Source organism: Martes martes, assembly GCF_963455335.1.
Source record: "Martes martes genome assembly, chromosome: 18".
In the NCBI taxonomy this organism is placed as follows: domain Eukaryota; kingdom Metazoa; phylum Chordata; class Mammalia; order Carnivora; family Mustelidae; genus Martes; species Martes martes.
The window spans coordinates 14,607,890-14,630,742 of record NC_137906.1 but is presented as its reverse complement, the minus strand read 5'-3'; the positions used below and the strand labels follow the sequence as shown (position 1 = coordinate 14,630,742).

At 64.1% G+C, this 22,853-nt stretch overlaps 1 protein-coding gene across 2 annotated transcripts in view; it reads right to left on the bottom strand.

Moving 5' to 3' along the window:
- The window catches only part of INTS1 (integrator complex subunit 1), a 28,885-nt gene extending 8,104 nt beyond the window's left edge, over positions 1-20,781 (bottom strand). For both annotated transcript variants that reach the window (XM_080830018.1, XM_080830019.1), the window contains exons 1-31: positions 20,467-20,781; positions 19,742-20,032; positions 17,311-17,507; positions 17,030-17,167; positions 16,564-16,723; positions 16,319-16,424; positions 16,014-16,200; positions 15,777-15,922; positions 15,468-15,609; positions 14,433-14,609; positions 13,777-13,885; positions 13,108-13,228; positions 12,754-12,831; positions 11,968-12,125; positions 11,278-11,374; positions 8,470-8,561; positions 8,214-8,274; positions 7,454-7,651; positions 7,106-7,235; positions 6,656-6,835; positions 6,413-6,562; positions 5,869-6,048; positions 5,685-5,789; positions 4,525-4,692; positions 4,324-4,435; positions 3,282-3,443; positions 2,684-2,830; positions 2,222-2,320; positions 1,882-2,006; positions 768-1,022; positions 106-265 (exon numbers count right to left, since the gene is read on the bottom strand). In XM_080830018.1, coding sequence (XP_080686144.1) covers positions 106-265; positions 768-1,022; positions 1,882-2,006; positions 2,222-2,320; positions 2,684-2,830; positions 3,282-3,443; positions 4,324-4,435; positions 4,525-4,692; positions 5,685-5,789; positions 5,869-6,048; positions 6,413-6,562; positions 6,656-6,835; positions 7,106-7,235; positions 7,454-7,651; positions 8,214-8,274; positions 8,470-8,561; positions 11,278-11,374; positions 11,968-12,125; positions 12,754-12,831; positions 13,108-13,228; positions 13,777-13,885; positions 14,433-14,609; positions 15,468-15,609; positions 15,777-15,922; positions 16,014-16,200; positions 16,319-16,424; positions 16,564-16,723; positions 17,030-17,167; positions 17,311-17,507; positions 19,742-20,032; positions 20,467-20,524 — 4,489 coding nt within the window. In that variant the 5' untranslated portion in view covers positions 20,525-20,781. The remainder of the gene's footprint in view (positions 1-105; positions 266-767; positions 1,023-1,881; positions 2,007-2,221; positions 2,321-2,683; positions 2,831-3,281; positions 3,444-4,323; positions 4,436-4,524; positions 4,693-5,684; positions 5,790-5,868; positions 6,049-6,412; positions 6,563-6,655; positions 6,836-7,105; positions 7,236-7,453; positions 7,652-8,213; positions 8,275-8,469; positions 8,562-11,277; positions 11,375-11,967; positions 12,126-12,753; positions 12,832-13,107; positions 13,229-13,776; positions 13,886-14,432; positions 14,610-15,467; positions 15,610-15,776; positions 15,923-16,013; positions 16,201-16,318; positions 16,425-16,563; positions 16,724-17,029; positions 17,168-17,310; positions 17,508-19,741; positions 20,033-20,466) is intronic.
- Between the last annotated feature and the right edge of the window lie 2,072 nt (positions 20,782-22,853).

Sequence of the window (22,853 nt, the reverse complement as noted above, 5' to 3'; positions counted from 1 at the left end):
GGGTTGACACCCCTGTATCAACGAGGCTATCCCCCCCTCCCCGCTGCCCCTTGGGGAGGGGCGAGAAGCCTGGGGCCCCTACCCCAGGACGGGGCCGGCCCTCACCGTCGCTGATCCTGTGGCGTGCGGAGTACTGGACGGCGAAGAGCTTGAGCTGTGCCCGCAGGGGCCCCCCCTCCCCCGTGGGGCCGTCCAGCCACTGCAGCATCTGCATGAGCACTTTGAGGAAGAGTGACGAGAAACCAGTGTCCTGGGGCACACAGCGCTGTGGGGACAAGCAGCAGCTCAGCATGGGCGCGTGGCCAGAATGGTCCCCGGCTGTCACCCTGCCCCTCTATGTCACACACAGCCTCTCCGAGCCCCCGGCTGACAGGGCACCCCACTGTTTGTGAGTCACCTCTGTGCAGCTTGGAGAGGAGAGACACCCCTGCACTCGCACAGGCACGTCGACACGTGCACACGCTTGCGCAGGCAGAGCAGCAGCTACGATAGAATTACCACACCCCGGCGCACGTGGGCCGCAACGACCCCCGCGCCTCCTATTTCCCGGAAATCTTCCATCAGCAGAGGCGGGGGCTCCACGCCTGGCTCTGCAGGAGCCTGTCTCCTCCCTCCACTGAGAGCCAACCCCCAGGCCGCGGAGGCACAGAGCTAGGGTGCTCCACGGGCAGAGCTGGGCGGCCGTGGGCAGATGTGCAGCTCCGGGGACACACTGCGGCCTCTTGCAGGCCCCCCGCGGAACCGGGCTCTGCGGCGCCCGCACCCACCTGGTACTGGCAGAGCTGGCGCATCAGGGGGCAGGCGAGGAAGTGGCTCCGGTGCATGGACATCACCAGGGCCCCGCTGTGCGGCGAGTTGAGCAGGGTGGCGATGGCCTGCAGCAGGCGCACGGCGACACCCGTCACCTCAGGGCTCCCCTGACGGACGCGGGCTAGCTCCTGGCCCAGGGCCTGCTGCAGCGCGAGGGCAGCGGGGCGGGCGCTGGAGCTCTGCCACCTTGGGCCTGGGCTCAGCGGGAAGATCTGTGCCAGAGCAAAGGGCAGCATCAGGAGAACACGCTCAGCCCCGGTGGGCGCACCGTGCCCTGCACTCATGACGTGACCGCTCATGCTCAGTGGGCCAGACCCTGCCTGGGCACCGCTGGCAGCTCCCCGTGCCTGCCAGATGCCCCCAGGAGGTGCAGAGAGGGGACTCAGGACTCCTGACGGGCCTGCATGGGGAGCCCCACTAGGGCTGAGAGCACAGGCAACCCCACCACCAGGCAAACGGTGGCTGCTCCGTTCACAGAACCGGGCACCGACCCCAGAGGGTGCACGGACTACAGCCGGCAGGTAAGGGGGCCCCCCAGGCACGGTCCCGGACTCCAGAGAAACCCACTGGAGGTAAAGAGGGCATGCGGGCGTGTAAGAAGGAAGACGCACGCTCGGCAGCGACCGTCGGCGTGTGAGCAGGTGAGCTCCCACACAGAGGACCCCGGGTAGCAGGTGGCACATGTGCAGAATGTGGGGCGGAGGTAAAGCCACGGAGCAGGGGTGACGGCCGCGGCGCTGGCCGCTGCAGCGGGAGCAGCGCAGGAACAACGCCCACGTGGGCACAGCACGTCAGCCCCCAGGACGCCGCTCGGCTGAGCACTTGCGCCAGCCGCACCTCCAGGCCCCGCCCCCCAAGTGGACACAACTCAGCGAGGGGACCATCCCGGCCACAGTTCTGGATGAGCACGCTGAAGCCTGTGGCAGGTGAGCAGCCAGGCTGTGGTCCTCCCGGCTCCTGCCCAGCAACGGGCTCCCCGCAGATATGGAGTTCTGGGGTGAAGCCCCTACCCCTCCCTGGGCCCAGGGCACCCCCTTCTGCAGAGCTTGTCCCAGGTAGCGGCAGCGGTACCTGCAGAAGCATGCTGGCCAGGTCGTCCTCGGGGCCAAGCACCCGCACCTGGGTCACAGCCCGGGTCCGCCCCGGCCCCGAGGGCTGCTCCGGGCTGCTTTTGGGTTTGGGCGCCTCTGCGCTGTCTGCAGAGAAATGGGGAGAGGCTTCAGCTGATGACACTTCACAGCCGGCCTCCAGCAGGAGACGTTCCCCCAAGCACCCCAGCCTCCCTCGGGCCTGCTGAGGTCCAAAAGAAGCAAGGCCTTTACACAGGAAGCCAGACACTGGGCCGGAGACGAGGTCTCGGGAGGTCCCATGCTGGCGAAGTGAGCTGTGAGGAAGGGGGATGGGCAGGTACCTCGCCGTGGAGGTAAAGAGGCCGTGAGCAGGGAGTGGAAGGTCTGGCCTCCGGACGCTCCTCTCTCGTGCTGAACTTCAACGAGGTGAGCCATGTAATCTGCGAGCCAGCAGCCAACAGTTAAACACCCGAGCCCCGAAGCAGCGACGGCCTCCCTATCCCCCAGAAATCTGTGCTGGAAACACCACCCTGCCACCCAAACACCCCAGCACACGGTGTTGCAAGCTGAGCTACAGGATCTTTTAGCCAAAGACCCAGTCGCAAACCCACCCCTGTGGCTCCTCATCCCTCAAAGCCCGGAGCACACGCTGGGGGCGCAGGGCAGCCCAAGCACACAGGGCAGCCCAGCCTCTCCCAGATGTGCCCGCCCCCGGTGCCTCCCACCCCAGACGCCCATCGCTCGTGCTGGGCCCGAGCCACTCAGTCGGGGTCCGCAGCACGCACGAGACCCCTGGCTCTCACTCTTGTCCATGATGTTCTGCTCCAGGGTCTGGGGGTCGTGGGCCACCGCCTGGTCCAGGTACCGCAGCAGTTTGCTCATGCTGGACACGGGGATGCCGAAGGACTGCACGAACAGCAGCAGTTGCTGCGGCTCCAGGTCCTGCAGGGCTGAGAGGGGCGCTGGCTCGTGGAGCCCCTGCCTGGCACCCCGGCCCCTCCCCGCCCAGCTCACGGTGGGCTCGCCCACCCTGCTCCCTGCGGCTCCTTCCCTCTCACCCCTGAGCTCCCCTGGAGTCGTCGCTGGCTCCCCTACAGCGTGCCCTCCCCACACTTCCCAAACTCAGCCCACCGTGCACCAAACTGCCTCCCAGGCTGCCCCCCACCTGCCCAGGTGCTACCCAACCGGACGCCCACTGGCTGCTGTGGGACCAGTGATCCTCCTCAGGCGGGACACCCCGCAGCCACTCATCCTCCAGCACTAGCACCAAGGACCCTTCCCTCTCCCCTCGAACCCTGTCCTGTGGCACCGTGTGCCCCTCCCTGCCTGCCTGTCCTCTTGCACATGCGGTGGTGGGAGCGCTCAGCCCGGCAGGCGGCCTGAGGCCGGGCAGCCCCGTACCGGCGTCCACCAGGCGGGGGACCTCTGAGCGGATCATGCGCAGCTTCAGCCAGTCGGGCAGCAGCAACGCCTCCTCTGACGTGTCCACCAGGAAGGCTGTGGGCAGAGGCTGCTTCTCCGGGAACCAGATATCCAGCAGGGCCTGGAACTCGCCGTCACCAGCTTTGAGAGAGACGATGGGGTGAGTGGCAGGACAGCTCAGCCTCCACAGCAAAGGCGCGCCGGGCCCCGAGGGACTGGAGGCGAGGCTGGGAGAGCCTCCTCTCCCTGCTGTGTCTGGGGGAACAGAGGCTTCACGGCACGGGAGAGCCAGCGTGAGCTGCACCTGCTCCTGGTCTAACCCACGACTCCCACTGAGGGCACGCAGGGACTCAGAAGCTGGCCAGTCCAGGGGGCTCAGGGGGCTATGACATGGGCAGGCACCGTCCCAGGCTCCCAGGCCTGGCTGAACTAGCTCCCTTCCTGCTCCCAAGCTCCAAAGACTCCCCAGGGCTGACAAGAGGCCAGTCCCCCCTAGTCGCCCAGAGCTTGTGAACTCCTATCCTTCTGAGGGGACACATCTTCTTCACTGGCCCCCGACAGGGACCACCTTCCCAGCAGAGCCAGTGCCCCTGCCCTCCACTCCTGGACACGAGCATGCGGCAGACTGGTCCACAGCAGCTGGCGAGGAAGGGACAGAGAGCAGGCTGCCAGGCCAGCAAGGGTGCAGACACCTGGAGGGACACAGGCCACGGCCAGCGAGGGGTGGGCCTGTGCAGAGGAGCTGGACCCCCCAGCTCTGGAGCTCAGTGGGCTCAGCAGACACAGCAAGGCATCGCCTCCCACGGCCGCTCCGCTATGGGCCAGGGTGGCGAGGCCGGAGATCACAGGCTTGTTAACCTGCGGACCCTGCCACCACCCAACGGGGACCTGCCCGAAACCGTGGGGGGTGAGGGCACTCTTCCCGATCCGCAGGGTGGGGCTGGCGCTCACATGGCATGGAGGAGATAGCCCGTTGGCACGGGCCCCGGGACTGGCCCTCACGCACCCGCCGGCCACTCACCACGGGGCGGCCCCAGCGTCAGGAGAATGACCATGGCGTGGACCACCAGAATGTGCATGGTGGCTGTCTCCCCGCTGGTCCAGCGAAGGAAGACCTGGTCCTGGGACTCGGACTGCAGGGGAAGGGGGAGGGTGGCTGGGCTGCGCCGCGGCGCCGCTGGACAGGGGAGGGGGCCGACCCGGGAGCAGCCGCCCGCCTTACCCAGCTGTACACCTCCTCCCCCTCCTTGCTCTTGCGCATGCGCCTCACGTAGCGGGAGAAGATGGAGAGCAGGGCCACAAGCACAGCGTCCGACTCCGCGCTGCAGGAGCGCTTAGAGAACAGGTGGGACATGATGGTGGAGCGCTCCACGACCAGCCGGGCCACGTCCTGGGGGCAGCAGCATGGCCGTCAGAGGGCCTCCCCCGCCGGCCCTCGTCTCCACACCAGGCCCACAGGCAGTGGCGGCCTGCCACGGCCAGGGTCACCACGACCCAGCTGCATGTGGTGGGCGGGCCCACAGTGGAGGGAGGGGCCCTCGAGCACACACCCCAAGTCAGACCACCAGGCGGCTGGGCATGGCGGGGCGAGGAGTGACACATATGCCCTGAAGGCAGGGGACGCCCACCCGGCCCCCAAGAGGGACACCTGTGACGAGATGCAGCCGTTCCCGGAGTGGAGCATATGCTGGCAAGGACAGCACACGGCCCCCTACCTTCTCAAGACCCAAAATGAAAAGCCAACAGCCGCAAGAGTGTTAATGTGAAACCCACCGCAACAGTGCCAGCACACAGGCCACCAGAGCAGACTCGGGGGCAGTGTCAGGGCCTGGGCTGCTATTCCCACCCAGCCCTCAGCAAGGAGCCCACACTTGGAAAGAAGCCCACCTCCATGGACCTCTAGCTGGCTGCATCCCTCCATCCTACCAAGCCCAGGGTCCGCAGGAGCCGCATGAGGACCGAATCAGAGCAGGCGGATGAGACAACAAGGTCCCAAGAAAGCTGACCAGGGCAGCGGGCGAGGAGGAAACAGCCAAGCCCTGGAGGGAACTGCTCCACGGAGAGCTGCCAGGACACCCCGGGGTTGGCCTGGCTCCTGTCCTGTCCACCCCAATCCAGTGTGCCTGGGTGGGGGATGCACAACCCACCTCAGAGCCCAGGCACCACCGCCCCGGGGGCAAAGATAGTGTCAAAGCCAGCCGGTGACCCCGACGGCTATGCTGGCACCAAGGATGCCAGGACCCTCACACCCGATGCTGAGTCTGGGCAGAAGGTCAAGGGGAAGTGACAGGGGCACGTGCAGGCCCGGCCCCCCACCCTGGGGGCTGCCCTACTGGTCCCGCTCTTCTCCACAAGGGTCCGGGGCTGCCCCCAGCCCCTCACCAGTGCCAGGTCGCTGTGCTGGCCCTGCTCCTCCACAGGCGTGTGCTGGGACAGGTAGACCAGGTAGGCGCTGATGGTCTGCGGGTCAGTCTCCATGTGGATGGCCTGGGGACGGAGGGCCACGTGAGCTCCAGCTGCAAGCCGTGCCCCCCTACCCCCACCCCTGCCCCGGCACCTCCCCCACCTGCTGCAGCGCCAGGGCGGTGGTGGGCCTGACGCTGTCGAACAGAGGCAGCCGGGGCAGGTCCCGCAGAAGCCACTGGTAGCCGCGCAGCGCCTCCGGATCCCCGGGGTCGTCCTCCATTGGGGGCTCCTTCTCCTCGCCATCCCGCACACTGCCCTCCGACAGCACCAGGGACAGGCCCTGCAGGCAGACGTTCCTGTGCTACGTCTTGGCCCCAACCCGCACATGGGTCTCGGGGGACGGACACGTTCTCTCAAAGCCCCAGGAAGATGGGGGCCACCCGACTAACGAGAACACTGTGTCCAGTCACAAACACTTGAGCCGATGCGACAAGAGCAGCGCGAGCCGGTTCCCTTGGACAGTCGCCCAGCCCCTCAGAAGACGGGGCAAGGATGGTTATGAGGTCGCCGAGTCCCTTTCGGGGTCCAGCAACCCCCAACGGCACCCCCTCCCCCCTCCAGTGTGCGGAACCCGATGGACAGAGCCCAGGAGCATACAGGCTTGCCCACGCCATGGAGCGAGGGTGCGGGGGGCCAAACCTCACCTTCATGGCCAGTACCCTCGAGGCCACCTGGGAGGAGCCGAGGCGCCGCAGGAAATAGTCCAGCACCTCACACGTGGTCTGCTCATCGGCCTTGGGGCCCAGCAGCAGGTCCTGAAGGCGCCCCAGCAGCTGCCGCTGCTTCTGCTGCCTCTGCAGGGGCGAGGGAGACCCCTGGTGGGCCTTCGGGGCCACAGGCAAGAGCTGGCGCCCTGGGGGGCCTGGAGGCAGGGGGAGGGCACCGACCTGCCGCTTCTTGGCCTTCTGCTCTCTGCTCTCGCCCTCCTCCTCCTCCTCCCCAGAGGTGGCGTCGTCGGCCGCGTCGTGCAGCAGGAACTCACACAGGCACTGCACCGGCAGTACGTCCAGGGAGCCCTCGCTCGACTGCACCAGGTCGGCCAGCCATGGCATGGACTGCGAGGAGGCCTGGGCAGGAGACACACACATTCAGCCTGCCCAGCATAAATGAGCCCGCTGCGTCCCCCACTTCGGCCCGTCTGCCTGCCTCCCTGCGTGGCCCGGCCACAGGGCATGGACTCCGCTCGTATGCGGGCAGCTGCCTCCAGCCACGGAACCCGTCCTCCGAGGCCCAGAGTCCCGGGCTGCCCTCTTCTGGCTACAGTCTCACTTAATGCCACAGCCTGGGACGCCTCTGCCAGGCCCCTGCCCCGCACCCCGGAGCCGCCAGGAACTCGCCTGCCTCTGGATGATGTTGAGGAGGAAATCCGGGCTTCGGCTCCGACACAGCAGGTGCCCGAGACGCAGGGACTGGTTGAGGCCTTTCACTTGGTCCAGGATGTGGGGCGGAGGCCTCCGAGGGGGTCCTCTGAAGGTCCCAGAGGATATGAGTGTTAGGAAGCCACGTGTGCACAGAGTCCCCAGAGCAATGGCTGCATGCGAGGGCAGGGGGACGGCCTATGCCCCACCTAAGTCCGCCCCCCAGAGGCCCAGCAGTCCCTCTGTCTGCTCCTCCAGCCACACCCCCACCCCCCAGCCCCGCCACCGCCCAATCCAGCTTGGCCCCAGGGCGTGGGTTCCACATACTGAGGGTCCAGGCTGGTGAGCTGTGAGAGCAGAAGGCTGCTGCTCTCAGTGATGGTCTGCTTGGTGGAAGCCGCCGCCAGATGGCCCTCGAATGCCAGGATCTCCTGCTTTTCCCGCTGGGAGGTCTGCAGCTCCCGATTAATCATCTCCGTCCGGGTCTCCTCATCCGTCAGAGTGCACGGGGGGTATGAGTAGTTGCTGGAGACCGAACAGAAGGAACGCGCTTCTGTGCCTGTCTGAGGCTTGTGGCCACCAGACAGCAGCCCACAGGGTCAAGGATGGTCACAACCGATGCCCTGCAGATAGCCCCGGCTGCCAAGTGCTCCAGAGAGGCTGCTGGGCCGTCAGCAGTGCTGCCGGGTCGGGGCCCTGGGAGGGAGCCCTGTGCCCGTCAAGCCACTCTCCCTTCATGAGACAGCGTATGAGCCACCCCCAGAATCGAGCCTGGTGGGCATCCGAATCCTGGACGCCCACTCAGTCCTCCCCAGGCCAGAATCGCCTTCCACAAGGCATCTGCAGGCCAACCAGCTGCTCCCAGAGGCACACACAGCTCCGCCGAGCAACCCAGCTGTCACGGGTTCTGAGATGGAACCCACCGCCTGTGACAGCCACTTAGGAATGTATCACATGCACCCAGCCACCGACTTGGCTCCGCAGGAACATAGTGGACAGCAGAGCACAGTCACCCAGCCCAGACGTTGAGCACCCGAGCCCGCCATGTAGCTCGGTGTGTGCACCCAGTCCTCCCAGGTGGACTCACTTGGTCATCACCATCTCCATGAGCATCTTCAGCGTGGGGTACTCCTCCCAGGCGGCCAGGCCTAGGGAGCAACGAGACAGCGGCTGGCGGCCAGCACACAGCACTCCTGCCCATCTGGGGTCCCGGCCCACCGCCCAGTCCGCAGGCAGGCTCCACCCCGGATTCCAACCAGCAAGAAGTCTTAACAAGATGTTAAGAGCAGCACCCGGGGCGGGGGGCAGGGGAATGACCGCAAGCTGGCCACAGAGAGGCTCACCGATGTTCTCAGGGTTAAACGCGGCGACCACCAGCAGGAGGGGCCACGCCTTCCAGTAGAGGGTGGAGATGGCCAGGTTCGGAGGCTGGTACCTGAAACGCAAGGACACCCTGGCATGGCTTGGCCTCGGCAGTGCGAGGCAGTGATGGGACTCGGTCCTGACCAGGGTGGAATGGCCCGGAGACGACGTGGTGACGGACCAGCAAGGGGACTACTTCAGAGATCAAAATGTCGACACCTGTGACTCCACAACCCCTGGACCTGGTCGTTCAGGAACACTGGCGTCCCCAGGAAGGGCACAGTGGCCATGACGACGATGCCCAGAGCCCACCCCCGGGTCCCTGTGCCGGCTGGGCCCCAGAGTGCCGGCTGCTAAGTGCAAGCAAGGGCGGTCATGACTCGAGATCTTAGCATTCCCTACAGGTCTTACTCTCTCCGTTGGAGAGCCCGAAGCAGCGCTCTATCCACCCACACAAACTTTAACACCGCCTCCGTGACTTAAAAATCATGTTTACAACACACTTCTGATTAAAGTGCAGCTCTTTTGGGAGATAGAACATTCTAGAGAGTGAAGCAGAACGCCACTGCTGCTGAGTACAAAGGAGATCCAAAAAGCCGACTTGGAGAGATAAGTCAATGGGCTGCCACGTGAGAGCAAGCAGGTCGGGAAGCAGAGTACACACCCAGCAGCCCGAAAAGGAATGAATCCTGGGCATGACAAACAGCATTGGGAAGAAAAAAATCCTTAGGTACAAACAAGGGAAGACACACGAGACTAAGCCATTAGAAGCGGCAGGCCGATGCTGACAGGAGGAAGAGATCTAAATGAACGGAGACCAGAGGTTCGACACCGTGAACCTGGCCACACCCCCCAAACCCATCTGTACCCAGTGATACCGTCAAAACCCCGCTGCGCTTTTTTCTAGAAATTAACAAGCTGACCCGAAAATTCATGGGGAAACACAGGGACCCAAAAAGCCAAAACAGCCTTGCAAAACAAAGCTGGAGGACTCCCACTTCCCAATTTCAGAACTCAGCCTCGCCCACAGGTGTGAAAAGAGCGGTGCGGGCGTGGCACAGACACACATACCAACAGAACAGAACCAACAGCCCTGAAGAAAACACACATCATCGTCACCTAATCGCTGACCAGGGTGACAAAACCTTTCGTGGGACGGGGAAAGGGGAACAGCTTTCAGCGCACGGTGCCGGCACCACAGGCCATCCACGGAGGGAGAATGAAGTCGGACCTGATGAGCTAAAACTCTAGAGTTCTTGGGAGGACACGCGAGAGAGCTCCGTGAGCCTGGGTAGGCCACGACAGCCACGCAGCAGTACAGCGCCACACGGGCCCATGTCGTCAGTGGGTCCCTGCGCGGAGCAGAGTGGGGGCACCTGGACAAGCCACGCGAGCGCGGCCAGCAAACAGTGCCGGGGCAGCGTCTCATCCGCCGTGGCAGAGCGAACCTGGACCCGGCCTTTCGGCCCACACAACTAACTCGGGGGATCAGAGGCCTAAATTCCAGAGCTGAAGCCGCAAAACACAGATGCAAATTTTCATGATCCCAGATGAGGCAAGAGTTCCTTAGAAATGACACAAGAGAACAAGAAATGGGAGAGAACCAGCAGAATGGGACTTTCCCACAACTAAAGCGTTTGCCTCTCAGAGGCTCAAAGGCCATAATCAGGAGCCCGGGAAGACAACCCGCAGGACGGGAAGACGCGTGCGGATTACAGACCTGTTTGCGGTCTACGTGCAGAATAGATAGCTCCCAACAACAAAAATCCAAACCACCCAACTTAAAAATGGACAAAGGACTCAGACAGACATCTCTCCAGACAAGATGGACACATGGCCGAACAGCACACGAAGGGAAGCTCAGCGCCGTCAGTGCTCGGAGATGTGCCCGTGGGAGCCACAGCAGGACACCTCTGCACACCCACTGGGACAGTAAGCACAGGAGACACAGGCGCTGGCGGGCGAGGACGCGGCGGGACTGGAGCCCCCGGGCACTGCTGCAGAGAAGTCGGCAGCCCTCAGTTAACCACATGACCCCAGACCCCCAGAAGGAGCCCTGGAAACACAGGTCTGCATGGCATGGCAGAACGTCCTCGGCAGCGTTCTCGGGGCACCGGGAGCTTAAACAAAGCATGGCATCCGCACAGAGCAATGCTACGCGGCCAGGAGAGGAAAGGAAGTGCGGCCATCTTACACCCTGACTAAACCCTGGCTGAACCCCAGCGACGTGCAGCCCAGTGAGGGAGGCCAGACGCAGGCCATGGGTCGCCGGCTTCTGTCACTGTGAGGTGTCCAACAACGTCCCAGCCACAGGGGCAGAGCACAGGTCAGAGGCTGCCGAGGGCTGTGTGGGGCGGGGCAGGGACGGCTCCTGGTGCGGGCTTCTTGAGGGGGACAGACACGCTCTAAACCAGAACTGCGGTGGCGGTGGCACAGCCCCGTGTGTTTGCTGGAACCAGCGCACCAGCGACTCTGAGTGGGTGAGGCCTATGCGGACCCCAGCTCAATAAAGTGGATGGGGGACTCCACATGAACCCCTGCTGTGCGCCTAGGAACGTGTGTGTGTTTGTGTGTGTGCGTGTGTGTGTGTGTCCGTAAACAGGAGAGGGAGACAGCTGGGCCGCGAGTCTCTGACATGCAGGTGCGGGCAGGACAGCAGGCCTGGGGCCCCCGCAAGCTGTCCGGGCCCACGTCCAGCCTTGCGGGCCTTGTGGGGCATCTGCACCCAGCATGCCCAACACGGGAGGAGGGGTGGAGAGGGAGGGGTGGGAAGGGACGGAGGGCCTTACCCGGGGGGGAGCTGGATGTTCTCGGGGTGGTGGTAAGTGCACAGGTTCAGGACCGCGTCGATCAGCTGGATCCTCTCCACCTTCAGCACCTCCACGTCTGAAACCAAGAGCCACGTGCAGCTGCCAGAAGCCCGCTCACACGCACCAGGGGGGCCCCGGGGCACAGGGCTCGGGCCGCGGGAGGACAGCAGGCAGACGGGGCCTCGCTCTCCAGCAGCCGAGGCATGGGCAGGGACAGGGATGGACACAGGCGGCCCAAGCAGGTGGGCCAAGGGCGCAGACGCGGGCCCCGCGGCAGCCGGAGGCGGCAAGCGGCTCTCACGGGACGGGCACCGTCCTCAGGACTGCTCGTGCAGCCCTTTCTGGGGACAGACGCTGCACCTGCCGCCATGCATCCCACAGACAGCAAACACAGACCCCAGGCCTAGCCCCAGACACAGCGCCCTGAGTCATTGCCAGATGAATGCCCGCTGCCCCATCCCCGATTCCAGGGACCAGTCAGGTCCAGCGGGCACGGGGCTGTGGGACAGAGCAGACACCCAGCTAGATGCCAGGACGCAGGCCCACCCCAACAGCCCAGGAGCACGCACATAAGTGCCCAAGGCGCATCTGCAGGGATGCGAGCAGCGGAGGCCCACTGGGGGAGGCCATCACTGAGGGGGTGCCCGGACCATCAGAAGGGACCCTCACCATCTGCCTGCACGGCCGCGGCTCGCTTCACCAGGTGGTCGGCAAGCTCCATGGCATCTGCGGGGCCCAGTGGGAGCTCCCGGGAGAGCCCGATGACCAGGATACGCATCAGCGTGTCCTCCAGGATGGGCACCTCTGAGCAGAGGCGGAGGAAGAAGCTGTGGGCAGAGCAGGTGGGGCTGGCTTGGTAGGGGGCTGCACATGCCCCCCACACCGTGCAGGAGAGGCCCTGGCTCCGAGTCTCAACGGGGCAGGGAGGGGGGCACCATCCCGTTCTTGCGCTCACTCGTTCCTGAGGCCTCCGTGGACAAGGCCTGGCCATGCTGGGGAAGAAAGCGAGAAGGTGCCCGACCCCCAGGGGCACAGATGAACCAGCCACCACCCATAGCCGCCCACAGCACAGCACAAGGAGGGGCAGGGAGCACGGGGGTGGGAGGCGCGCAAGCTGGACCGGGCAGCAGGGACCCGAAGGTAAAGATGGCTGGGAGCCACTCAAGAATGCTCGGGAGATGGGGCCACGACACCGACCCAGGGAGGAAGGGCGCGTGCACGTGGCTGCTTGGAGGCCCAGAGGGAGCAGTGAGTTTGAGGGTCCCGCGGACATGGGCTGGCTGGAGCCCTGGGAGTGGACGGCACTGCAGAGGCATGGTGGGTGCAGCACACGGGGACAGGGGAGGGGACAGGGATGGCAATCCGGGAGAACAGACGGAGGGAGCTCTGGCGTCCAGTGCTCATGGGAGCAGAGCCCCCCCCCCCCGCCCCTGCGCACGCGGGGGGCACGCTCACTTGCGGTCGCTCTCGGGGGGCCAGTTGTCCCACTTGTAGTACGTCTCCGGCTGCTCCGTGAAGAGCACCTTGTGCAGGCTGGGGGGACAGAGGGGCTGTCGGTGCGGGTACCCAGGGCTTTCCCCAGCCCACTGGGCTCCGCGGGGTGGAAACTGCATTCTCTAGGCAGGGACTCCGGGGCATCTCTCAGAGCCTCGGCAGACCAGACCCTACAGCTGAGCCTGTGTCCCCTGCTCGGGGCACATCTCTGGCTGAGAGGCCGGCGCCAGTGCATGGCCACATCCAGCGTGGCAGCCTTCCCTGGCTGGGCCCAGGGAAGGGGCCGCCGTGGAAGCACAGCGAGCCAGCCCGTACCAGTGCACATAGTCCTTGGGGGCGAGCTTGCTGATGGAAGGGACGACGGTGTGCAGCCACCACACGGCATCCCGCTGGATTGCGGCGATCTGGTTCTGGAAGGAGCGCAGTACCTCGAGGTCTGAAAAGGACATGCGGGGTCACAGTGTGCCTGCACCGCAGCCTCCCAGGGCTGGGGGTGAGAAGGGGCAGGGGTGGGTTCTCTGAGCATCCATTCTCACGCCTCCTACGGGCTACAGGAGGGACACACGGACGGACACCCGCGCAGCCGGAGGAACACTCGGAGCACCGCGTAAGCCTCCTGCGGGCCGAGGAAATTCCAGACAAAGGAAATCCCCAAATTCCCAAGGGTTGCATTCCGCACATTTTTCATGATTTTGTTAAGACACCTGGGCAGCCTCTGCCACCAGGTTCCCAGCAGGCTTCGTGATGAGGCCAAGCAGCAGGACCACCCACCCCGGCCTCCTGCTCTCGGAAGTGGGACTGCAAGCCCGAAATGGCCCCCACTGAGCAGATGACCCGAGCAGACATCAGGCCCTGGGCCCAGAGAACAGGCAATGGCAACTTCCAGAAGCTCCCTGCGTGTCCGGGATGGTGGGCAGGTCCCCCCGGGGGCTTGGGAATGGCCCCCGGCCCTGGGGTGGCATCCGCTCTGTCCTGGCTCCTTACTTTTCTTCTCTCCTTTGTCCCAGGCGGTGCCAGCCTCCTTCACCTGGGCCGTGATGCCCAGCATCATGGCCACAGCCAGGACGTCTGTGACGTGTACCACAAATCGCTCCTGTAAGCACAGCCCCGCACAGCCAAATTCGCGTGGGGCAGGGGCCCGCAGCCCAGAGGCCCTGCTCAGGCCCCAAGCCCACAGGCAGCCGGCGCAGGAGGACGCCCAGGGAGCACTATGCCTGAAGACAACATGCGCGAGGAGGTATGGGGACCAGGAGCAGGTCAGCGAAAGGCTCAGACCACGGAAGAAGGTTCAGCCGACAAAGCCGGGCAAGGCTCACCATCTGGAGCGTGGGACCAACTGCCAACTCGCCCCTGTGGCTCTCAAGACCCTCCCCAACCTGCTCCTGTACTCCTCCTCTCCCTCCGTACCTCCAAGTCTAACACCTCCCTAGGGCACACCTGCGGCTCCAGCAGCTCCAACTCTGTCCCCAAGTCCGTCCCCACCTCCATGCCTCGCCAGAAAGTCACCCACAGGCGCCCAGTCCCTCCTCAGACCCCACAGAGAATAGAACCCAGGCCACCCTCTGAGACCAGCCGCTGGCCACAAGGGGCGCTACCCATGGATGGCAGAAGAGGCCGTGGAGCATGGGGTGGGGGGGCACCTTGAACTCCATGTCCAGGTACTGGGGCTCCTTGCGCTCCTGCATGAGCCCAAGGCAGAAGGCCTGGAAGTTGACCTCGTGCTTGGTTTGCTTGATGATCTCCCGCAGCAGCGCCCGCGAGGCCCGGAGGTAGTCGTCCTTGTTGGTCAGCAGGTCCTGGAACACCATGGCCAGAAACTGGGAGGAGAGAGGATACCCAGGCAGGTCACTCCTCACCGCCACCAGCTCCCCTACCGTCACAGGCCTGCTGTCGGGGCCTCCCTCGGTCCTGCACGAGGCTTCCCACAGCCCTGCGGGAAGACAGCCCTGTCTGTCTCCCTGGAGCACACTGGGCCCGAGCAAGCATGACACGCTTCCACACTGGCCGCTCCCAGACAGCATGGCACAGTGGGGGACACGGCTTCCGCTCTCAGGGCAGCTGGATCATGGGGGACCAGGCCTCATTAAACCACTGCCTGGGGGTGAGGCGTGCCAGGCTCCCGGGCTGCGGGGATGAGCGAAGAGGGGATGGCAGAGTGGTGGCAAGAAGTGGCACCCTGCGCAGATGCCGTTTACAGCCCTAGCTCGCTCCAGCAACGACCCTAGGGCTGCTCTCGACTCTCCCTTCACAAGCACCTGGAATGCAGGGGACTCTCATACTGAGGACCCGAAGGTCAATGCCAGAGATGCCAGCCCCGTTTGGGAAAGACCAGACCTCAGAAAGGTGGGACAGGCCTTGGCTTGGAAACGGGGGCCTTTCTGGGGGGCTCAGTGCTGCCTCCTCCCGAACAAGCTGAGCCCTGGCTTCTGAGGAAGATGCCCCGTGGCGGGCCTGTATCTGCTCCGGACCTGACCTGAAGTCAGGCCACCAGGTGCTGCTCACTGGGCCCTCTATGCCCTTCCGGGCTTTCTCCCACACAGCTCGGCCCACACCACCCACTGCATCCCAGCGCCTGGGGCAGCAGCTGCCACCGAGTGCTCCTCTCCTCTCCTCTCCCCATGTCCACAGGGGCTCCCAGGCTTGCGGCTGGCCCCCCGCACTGCGGAGCACCCTACCTTGGGCGCCAGCTCCGAGCTGTGCTGCAGCACGGTATAGAGGATCTGCATGTTGTTGGGGTTCCGGGCATTGGAGAGCTCGTTAAAGACCACAAACTTGATGGTGGTGCCCAGGTTGTCCTTGTGCGCGCTCAGCAGCTCCCTGGACACAGGGCGAATCAAAGGGCGCTGATGCGGACTGTAGCCGCCCACCCTGCGACCCTCCTGCCCACTGGCTCCCACCCAGATCCCCTCCCACCCCACAGTCTGCCCTCTGGCCCCCCACCTCTGGCCCTGCCGCCCTCCCACCGGCTCCTGTCCGGGCCACACCTGACACACAGCATGTAATGGTTCAGGAGGACCTTGGGCTTAAGGCGGATCTTGATCAGGTGCGAGATGACGTCCATGTCCTCCACCCCATGCGTGTTGCAGTTCATGCACACGGACATCAGCAGGTCCTGGGCAGGCCTGGTCAGCTACAGGGGGCAGGGCAGCACCCCATCAGCCTCGCGCACGGCCCAGCCCCCCACAGCGCCCCGGAGGAGGAGGTCCTGCCCCCGCCCTCACCTTGGGGTTCTGCAGCCACATCTCCAGCCTCTGCACGGCCATCAGCCGCACCTCCTTGTAGCCGCAGGTGGAGGTGAGCAGCCGCAACAGGTTCCGCGACACGTTGTCAATGGGCTGCCGCCGGTTCAGCTGGTCACGGAGCATGTCCAGGACGTACTCCTCCACGCTCTCTGCGAGGTCGTCGTACCTAGGCCAGAGGGGCGGGGGACGAAGGAAGGAGAGCTGGCTCCCCCCACCGGCCCACCCCACCAGCCTCCCAGCCACACGCAGGGCCCTACGGGCGGGGGGCCGCACGGCACGCCTACCTGGGCATGAGCTGGCCCTCCTGCTCGGGGCTGAGCTTCTCCTCAGCGATCAGGAGCTCCGTCTGGCTGTCCTCCTCCTCCGTGAGGGAAGGGTGAGGGCTGCTCCCTGCAGACCCAGCCACTTGTGGACATGTCCCCCAGCCTCCCTGAGAGCACCCATCCCCGCCAACAGTGGGCTCCGTGGAGGGCGGCAACCTACCCCTCACCACGGACGCTCCCTAGCCCGGCCACCCAGTGTGTCTTACCAGCACTGAGATCCCCGCCACTGCGCGCCACCTCCCCCTGCAGAAGCATGCTCTTAGGGGGCATCTTGGTGTTAAATGCCGTCTGGATGTTGTCCACAAAGGTCTTGCAGTGCGGGCTGTCCACCCAGATCCGCTCGCCCAGGGAGTCTTCGATGTACACCTGCATGGGACAGACATCCACACTTCTGGCCCCTGCTGGGCAGTTTTCTTCTGCCCGCGCTCTGTGGCTCCCAAGACAGGTGCTTCCCCAAGCACCTCCAGTTGTGTGGGGTGGGGGAGGGGGGCTCCCAGAACGACCTCCCCAGCGACCAGCACAGGAGACAGACGCCCCAGGCTGCCAGATATGCAACCTCCCGAGAGGACACGCTCAGGTTGGCCTCTTTTTCCTCCCAGGGTCCCGCGCTCTGCCCCATCACCCCAAGCAGGGTGGAGGTCCCAGGGAGCTGCCCAGGAGAGGCGAACCCACCTTGACGAAGATCTCAGGCCAGTTCTCATCCTCCTCGTATGCAGCCATGAGCAGGTTACAGGCCAGCACAGACACCAGACTGTTCCCCTTGGCCTTGAAGTTGATGGAGGCGTCCCGCCGCAGAAGGCTGCACAGAGCCTGCGAGAGACAGCATGTCATCAGGGAAGCAGTGCCCTGCACACAGGGCAGAGCTGGCAAGCTTCTGGAGAAGTGGATTGGGGTGGGAGGGGACAGGATACAAGGCCAAAGTGAGGGCCCGTCTCACTCAGCCTGGCCCTCACCTCAATGACCCCCTCCGTGGCAAAGATGTTGGGCTTGATCTTGGCCAGATACATGAGGCTCAGGTACAGTGCGCCGTCGGGCTTGGCCCGCGTGGCCTTGAGCTGCTTCACGGCCCCACACAGCACGCCCTCGATCCGGCCGTCATTGCCCTCCAGCTCGGCAGCCTCGATCTCGTCCAGTAGCACGGAGGGCGGCACTGGCAGGTACAAGAAGGGTGTCATCAGGGCAGGCGGCCAGGAGCAGAACTCGCCTTCAGGGCCCCTCCCAAAGCCAGGGGACAACAGGGTAAACCCAGAGAAGCCCAGTGAGTGAGGGTTTCAGGGCTGTGCCACGGGTCTCCCACCTCCAAGGACAACAGCCAGGGAGGGAGCAGGGTGCATGCTGCCCGCCTCACAGGGCCCGACCCAGCCAACAACGGGCCACCACAGGAACAGCGCCCTCCAGACTCCGAGCACTGGCCCAGCCACCTCCAGACCTCTCCCATGTCCCTCATGGCTACTCTGGGTTTAGCTGCCCCTGCACTACCTTTTTCTACAAATAGGTCAACTTTTTTAAGTTTTCAAATTAACTGGCCCAATGCCATTCATTGCCTTTCCTCTTAGCAGCGGCCGCTTCTCTGCTGGTCTCCCCGCCTGGCGCTGCTGGCCCTCTCCTCGGATCCGCCCCGCAGGGTTTTGCTTCAACGGTCTCTGCTCCTTGGGTTTTGACCTCCCCTCCCGTGCTCACTTCACCATCTCTTCATGCTTCCTTCCCACCTCCTTTGCCGTTGTGCATCCGCAACATGCGGACCTCACCGGCCTCCGTGTGCGGTCAGCCCCCGGAGCACGCCGCAGGTCCACCGCGCCCCTTCCTGGCTCGACAGTCCATGTCGCTCCGACACAGAGACTACAGTCCCCACCGTAGCGTCTTCTCTGACCCGAGAGAGTGTTCTGGTGGTTTTTAAAGATGCAAACACGCAGAGGGAGGTGCTGCCGTCGGTGTGAGTTAACCGTTCGAGGGCAGAGGACTCAGTGATACCCACTGGATGCTTTCCAGGTGCTGGGGACACGAGGCAAGCAGGCCGCGTAGATGCACTGGATGCCGTGAAGACCTCGACCTTCCACATGCCTGGGGCTATGCACAGCTGTGCTGTGTTCCGCCTTCTGTTTGCTTAACATGTTTGTAAAGTGCTTCACCGCTCAGTGCACATTTTCCATAACCGCGTTTCATTTCATCTCCAGAAGCACCTCGTACAGGAAATGCCAGCTGGGGCCTCAGCCCTCGGTGCCAGGAGTGGGTGCCATGGGGCTGGCGGGGCGGCGGCCCGGGGAGGGTTGGGCTGGATGAGAGGTCTGATTCACCCCTGAAGCCCAGCAAGCCCCAGCCGTGTCTCCTGCTCCTCCTGCCCCGGGGATCCCCGCTGCTGACTTCATCTTCCCTGCCTGCCAGCTTCAGTTCTCGCCCCCGAGAGCTCAACGGCTTATTCTCTAACGTCCTCAACCACCCATCAAAACCCTGTCCAGCCTTTAAGGCTCAACGTCACAGATCCCTCATGAGTCTTCCCCGTGCCAAAGCTGTCACGTGAATCCCTCTGTGCTCAAAACCCGAGGCTGGCTTGATATTTCGCGGATCTGATCTATAGGGTATCGTGGAGCAGCCAGAAATAATCAATGGGAAGATGACACAGAAAAGCAGGCCCAACCTGATGTGCACATAGATTAAAAGCTCTTCTGTAAATAACAGAATTATAAGTGATTTTTTAAAAAACTCTCCCTGGACGTCACTGATGTTGTAGCACCACCTCCTGAAGTGAAGAAACGGAGACGGACGAGCCCTTCACTGTGTGTGGAGATCACTGAAGTCCAAACGCCCACGCAGCAGGCAGAGAGGGGAATGCACGAGAACACAGAGCCCACAAAACAAGGCTCTGGTCTCCGTTTCTGCTGGTGTCCAATGCGCAGACCAGACACCAGACACAGAGGACGCGCGCAGCAAGCACATCAGAGGAATCGCCAGGCAAAGGAAGGATGCTGCTCCCCAAAGAACAGCAGCTGTCAGTGCAGCAGGGGCACCCCCGATGACGTGGGGACAGCTGAAGAGTCACCATCCATCCGTCTCCCAGCTGACAGAACACTGGCACAGACCGCTGAGCTCACTTGCCAGCACGTGCTCCCGTACCACGTGGGGCCTGAGACCTGCCTGTGCCACGCTGCCCTGGGTCCCATTAACACTTCCCATCTCCATCCCAGTTTGGAAGTACATGGCAGTAAAGACACCTGCGTGAGGAGTGCTTTGCAGAACAGACTCCCTGATGACTCCTCTCCCCCTTCTCCAGAGAACCTGTGCTCCACTCTGGTGCTAAGCCAGGAAGCCGCCTTCAGCGAATCCCCGGGAAGCAGCCGCAGGGTGGGATGTGCTTTCTGGGAAGGGAAGCCCAGAAACCAACTTTACCTTCAATTGGAACCACAGATGGCTCTTTAATGGATGGAGAGATGGCGCGCTTTTCCGCCACTGCAGCCTCAGCCAGGCGCCCCAGGGCACTCAGGGGGGGTGTGGACGAGAGTTTGGGGCGCTTGGTGAGGCCCGTCAGGGCTGAGGCGCCCGCCAAAGCGGCTGCAGCATCCCGCTTGCGCTCAGAAGGCAGGCCAGAAGGGGCAGGCTTCAGCAGGGTAGATGCTGTTTTGGATTCATTAGCCTGACCCTTTGAGCCCAGAGCAATGAAGTCTCCTGGTGGAGGGTGTCCTGCAGAGAAGGGAGGTGGGCAAACATGCACTTTGTGTGGTGGCGGTGGGAAGGGTGCTGGAGATGGTCCGCAACCTCCCACGGTCTCCAAGGGCTTAAACAGGGGTCAGGGCAGGCAAGGGACAAGTGGCCACCAAGCCCAGGGCGCAGCCGTGTCTGGAGCACTCAGGAACAACAGGGGCTGACAGTCACGCCATCGTCAGCATGGAGCAGGCCTGGGCAGGACTGTCAGCCATGCCGCGACCTCCGCGTTGCAGAGAGAAGCAAGGAACAGACCGAGCTCTCGGTGGCAGAGCCCGATCTGACGCCAAGCAGGCTCCCCCCTCGCCCGGGCTCGCAGCACCGGCCCGCCCGCGGCTCCCCTGCCCGGGATGTGGTGCGCACAGGGAGCCCGCCGCCCGGAGCCCCGCCGCGGCCGCAGCCCAAGCCCACACCTGACGGCTTGGCCGCCGCGCTGGGCCTGCGCACCGTCGCGGGCTTGGCGCGGTTCATCCCGTCCCCTGCCCTGCGCTGCCGCTGGCCTCCGAGGTTTCAGCAGCGAAGAAAGCCGGCGCCGGGTCCGCCGTCCCCGCTCATTCATTCATTCGCCCCGGGGCCGTCGGGCCTGCGGCCTGCGGGCGCACGAGCAGGGGCCGTCGCGCGGGGCGACTCCGGGAGGCCGCGGATGCCCGCCTCCGATCGGCCGCGCGGGTAGCGGGGTCGCCGGCAGCCGCGACCGACGTACCACCAACCGCCAGCATCAGCCCGGCGCAGCCTGCACGACCGCCCCGGAACCGGAAGTCGCCGCCGCCTCCCTCAGCACCCCACTTCCGGAGCTACCGGAAGCAAAACGCCGCCGCATGGGCGCGCGGGCCGCGAGGGGCCCGCGACCGCTGCGTGCTGCCTGCGGCGCTCTCTGGCGGCGGGAGGCCGGCCGGGCGCCGAGCCCTCTAGCACCTGCTGATGCAGGTGAGGGTGATGTCACTGAGCCGTGCTCCCGAGGACGCGCAATGGGGGAGGGGGCACGGGATTCTGACCCGACGCACTGCACCTCCAGGGTCCTGCTGTCCTGTTTAGTTGTCCAAGGACAGGGTCTGGGGTGCCAAGCGTGGAGTGTGAGGAGGGGACTAGGTAGGGCTGGGAGTGGGCACGGCCCTCATTAAAACCGGGGTGTGTGTGTGGGGGGGCGCCTGGGTGGTTCAGTGGGTTAAGCCTCTGCTCGGCTCAGGTCATGATCTCAGGGTGCTGGGATCAAGCCCCGCATCTGGCTGTCAGCACAGAAGGGAGCCTGCTTCCCGTCTCTCTCTGCCTGCCTCTCTGCCTACTTGTGATCTCTCTCTGTCAAATAAATAAATAAAATCTTAAAAAAAAATAAAAATTAAAAAAAAAAAAACCGGGGGGGGGGGAAGGAGACGCATCTGTCCCAGCATCAGTTTCCCCGCCTGCACAGTGGGTCTCTGCAACCTCTCCCAGTCCCTTTGGTGGCAGAGGAGGAGTCCAGCCTTCTAGAGTTAGGGCTCCATGGCAGCAGAGAACCCCTGGCTCTACTCCTCCCAGGGATCTGGGTGTGTGTGGGGGGGGGGCGGGGAGGTGTCTGGGTGCAGCCCCACCCGGCAGCAGGAACCAGGCCCAGAGCAACTACCAGGCCCACAGTCCCGCACTCACAAGCTAGTGCCTTTCTTATGGAGCAGATGGCCTGGCCTGAAGGGACAAGCCATGTGCACAGACACTGAGCTCCAGGCTCCTACCAGCCCGCATGCTTCAGCAAGGCAGAGACTAAGGAACTTTAGTCCATCGTGGCTGCAGGCAGGAAGGGCTCAGCTTCAGGGGAGGAGGGTGTGGAGCCCAGGTGAAGACTGGCAATGAGCACGCACCGTGGAGGCACGGCCAACTGGGTCCACAGATGAGTGGTAGCCAGAGAGGAAAGTTGGGGCCCAGCCTCCTAAGGGTCCCATCCACAGAAATGGCTGTGGGTCCCTGTGTGTATCCCAGAGGGATTCAGGAAAGCTCACCATTGCAAGCCTGTGTTGGCCCTGCCTGGAGTCCCTCCGTCTGTGGGCACTGGTAGGACCGGTGGCCTCGGCAGGCCTCCCTTTGTGCCAGGGAGAGGATATCACTCAGAGCCCAGAACCGTGCTCTCCGGTGTGGCGGGTGGGGCCCTTCTGCTCACTGCAGGGGAAGGGAGGTGGTATTGGGGCCACGTTGCTGGGGGCAGTGTAGGGTGTAAGTTGGAAAGCCTGTGGGAGATACCCGGTAGCCAGTAGTGCTCCCACAAACAAGGCCCACTCTCCCTGCTGTGGTTGTTGTCATTACTCGGACCCTCGGGCTCCGGGCTCCGGGAAGCAGGCCAGGAGGTGAGCAGGGGAAGGAACTAAGGCCCAGGGTCTGTGCAGCCCCAGGGCTAGAGGGTGGGGCCCCTGTGATGGGATTAGTGTCCTTTTGAGAAGAGACCAGTGAGTCCTCTCTCACTGCTTGCCCCCTACAGCACTGCCCCCCCCCCCCCACACACACATAAGGACCTGTAGCTAGGTGCCGTCTGCAGGCCAGGAAGCCTGCTCTCACCAGACGCCAAGGCTGTGGGCAGCTGGATCTCCGACTCCCAGCCTCCAGAACCTGGAGGAGGAAGTGTCTGTGCTTTGGGCCCCTTGTGGTACCATGCTGTAGCAGCCGGAACCAAAGCCTTCCTCCCCCCTGCTTTTGTGGGCTTGGGAGAGGAAGACGAGGGTGCTAGTTCCAGCAGGCAGGTGTGGCACTCACAGGGCAGAGACGACCAGAGGCCTCCTGAGGTTCCAGCCACACCTGCCTGCAGCCTCCCACCACCGATTGCCTTCCTTGTCTCCCC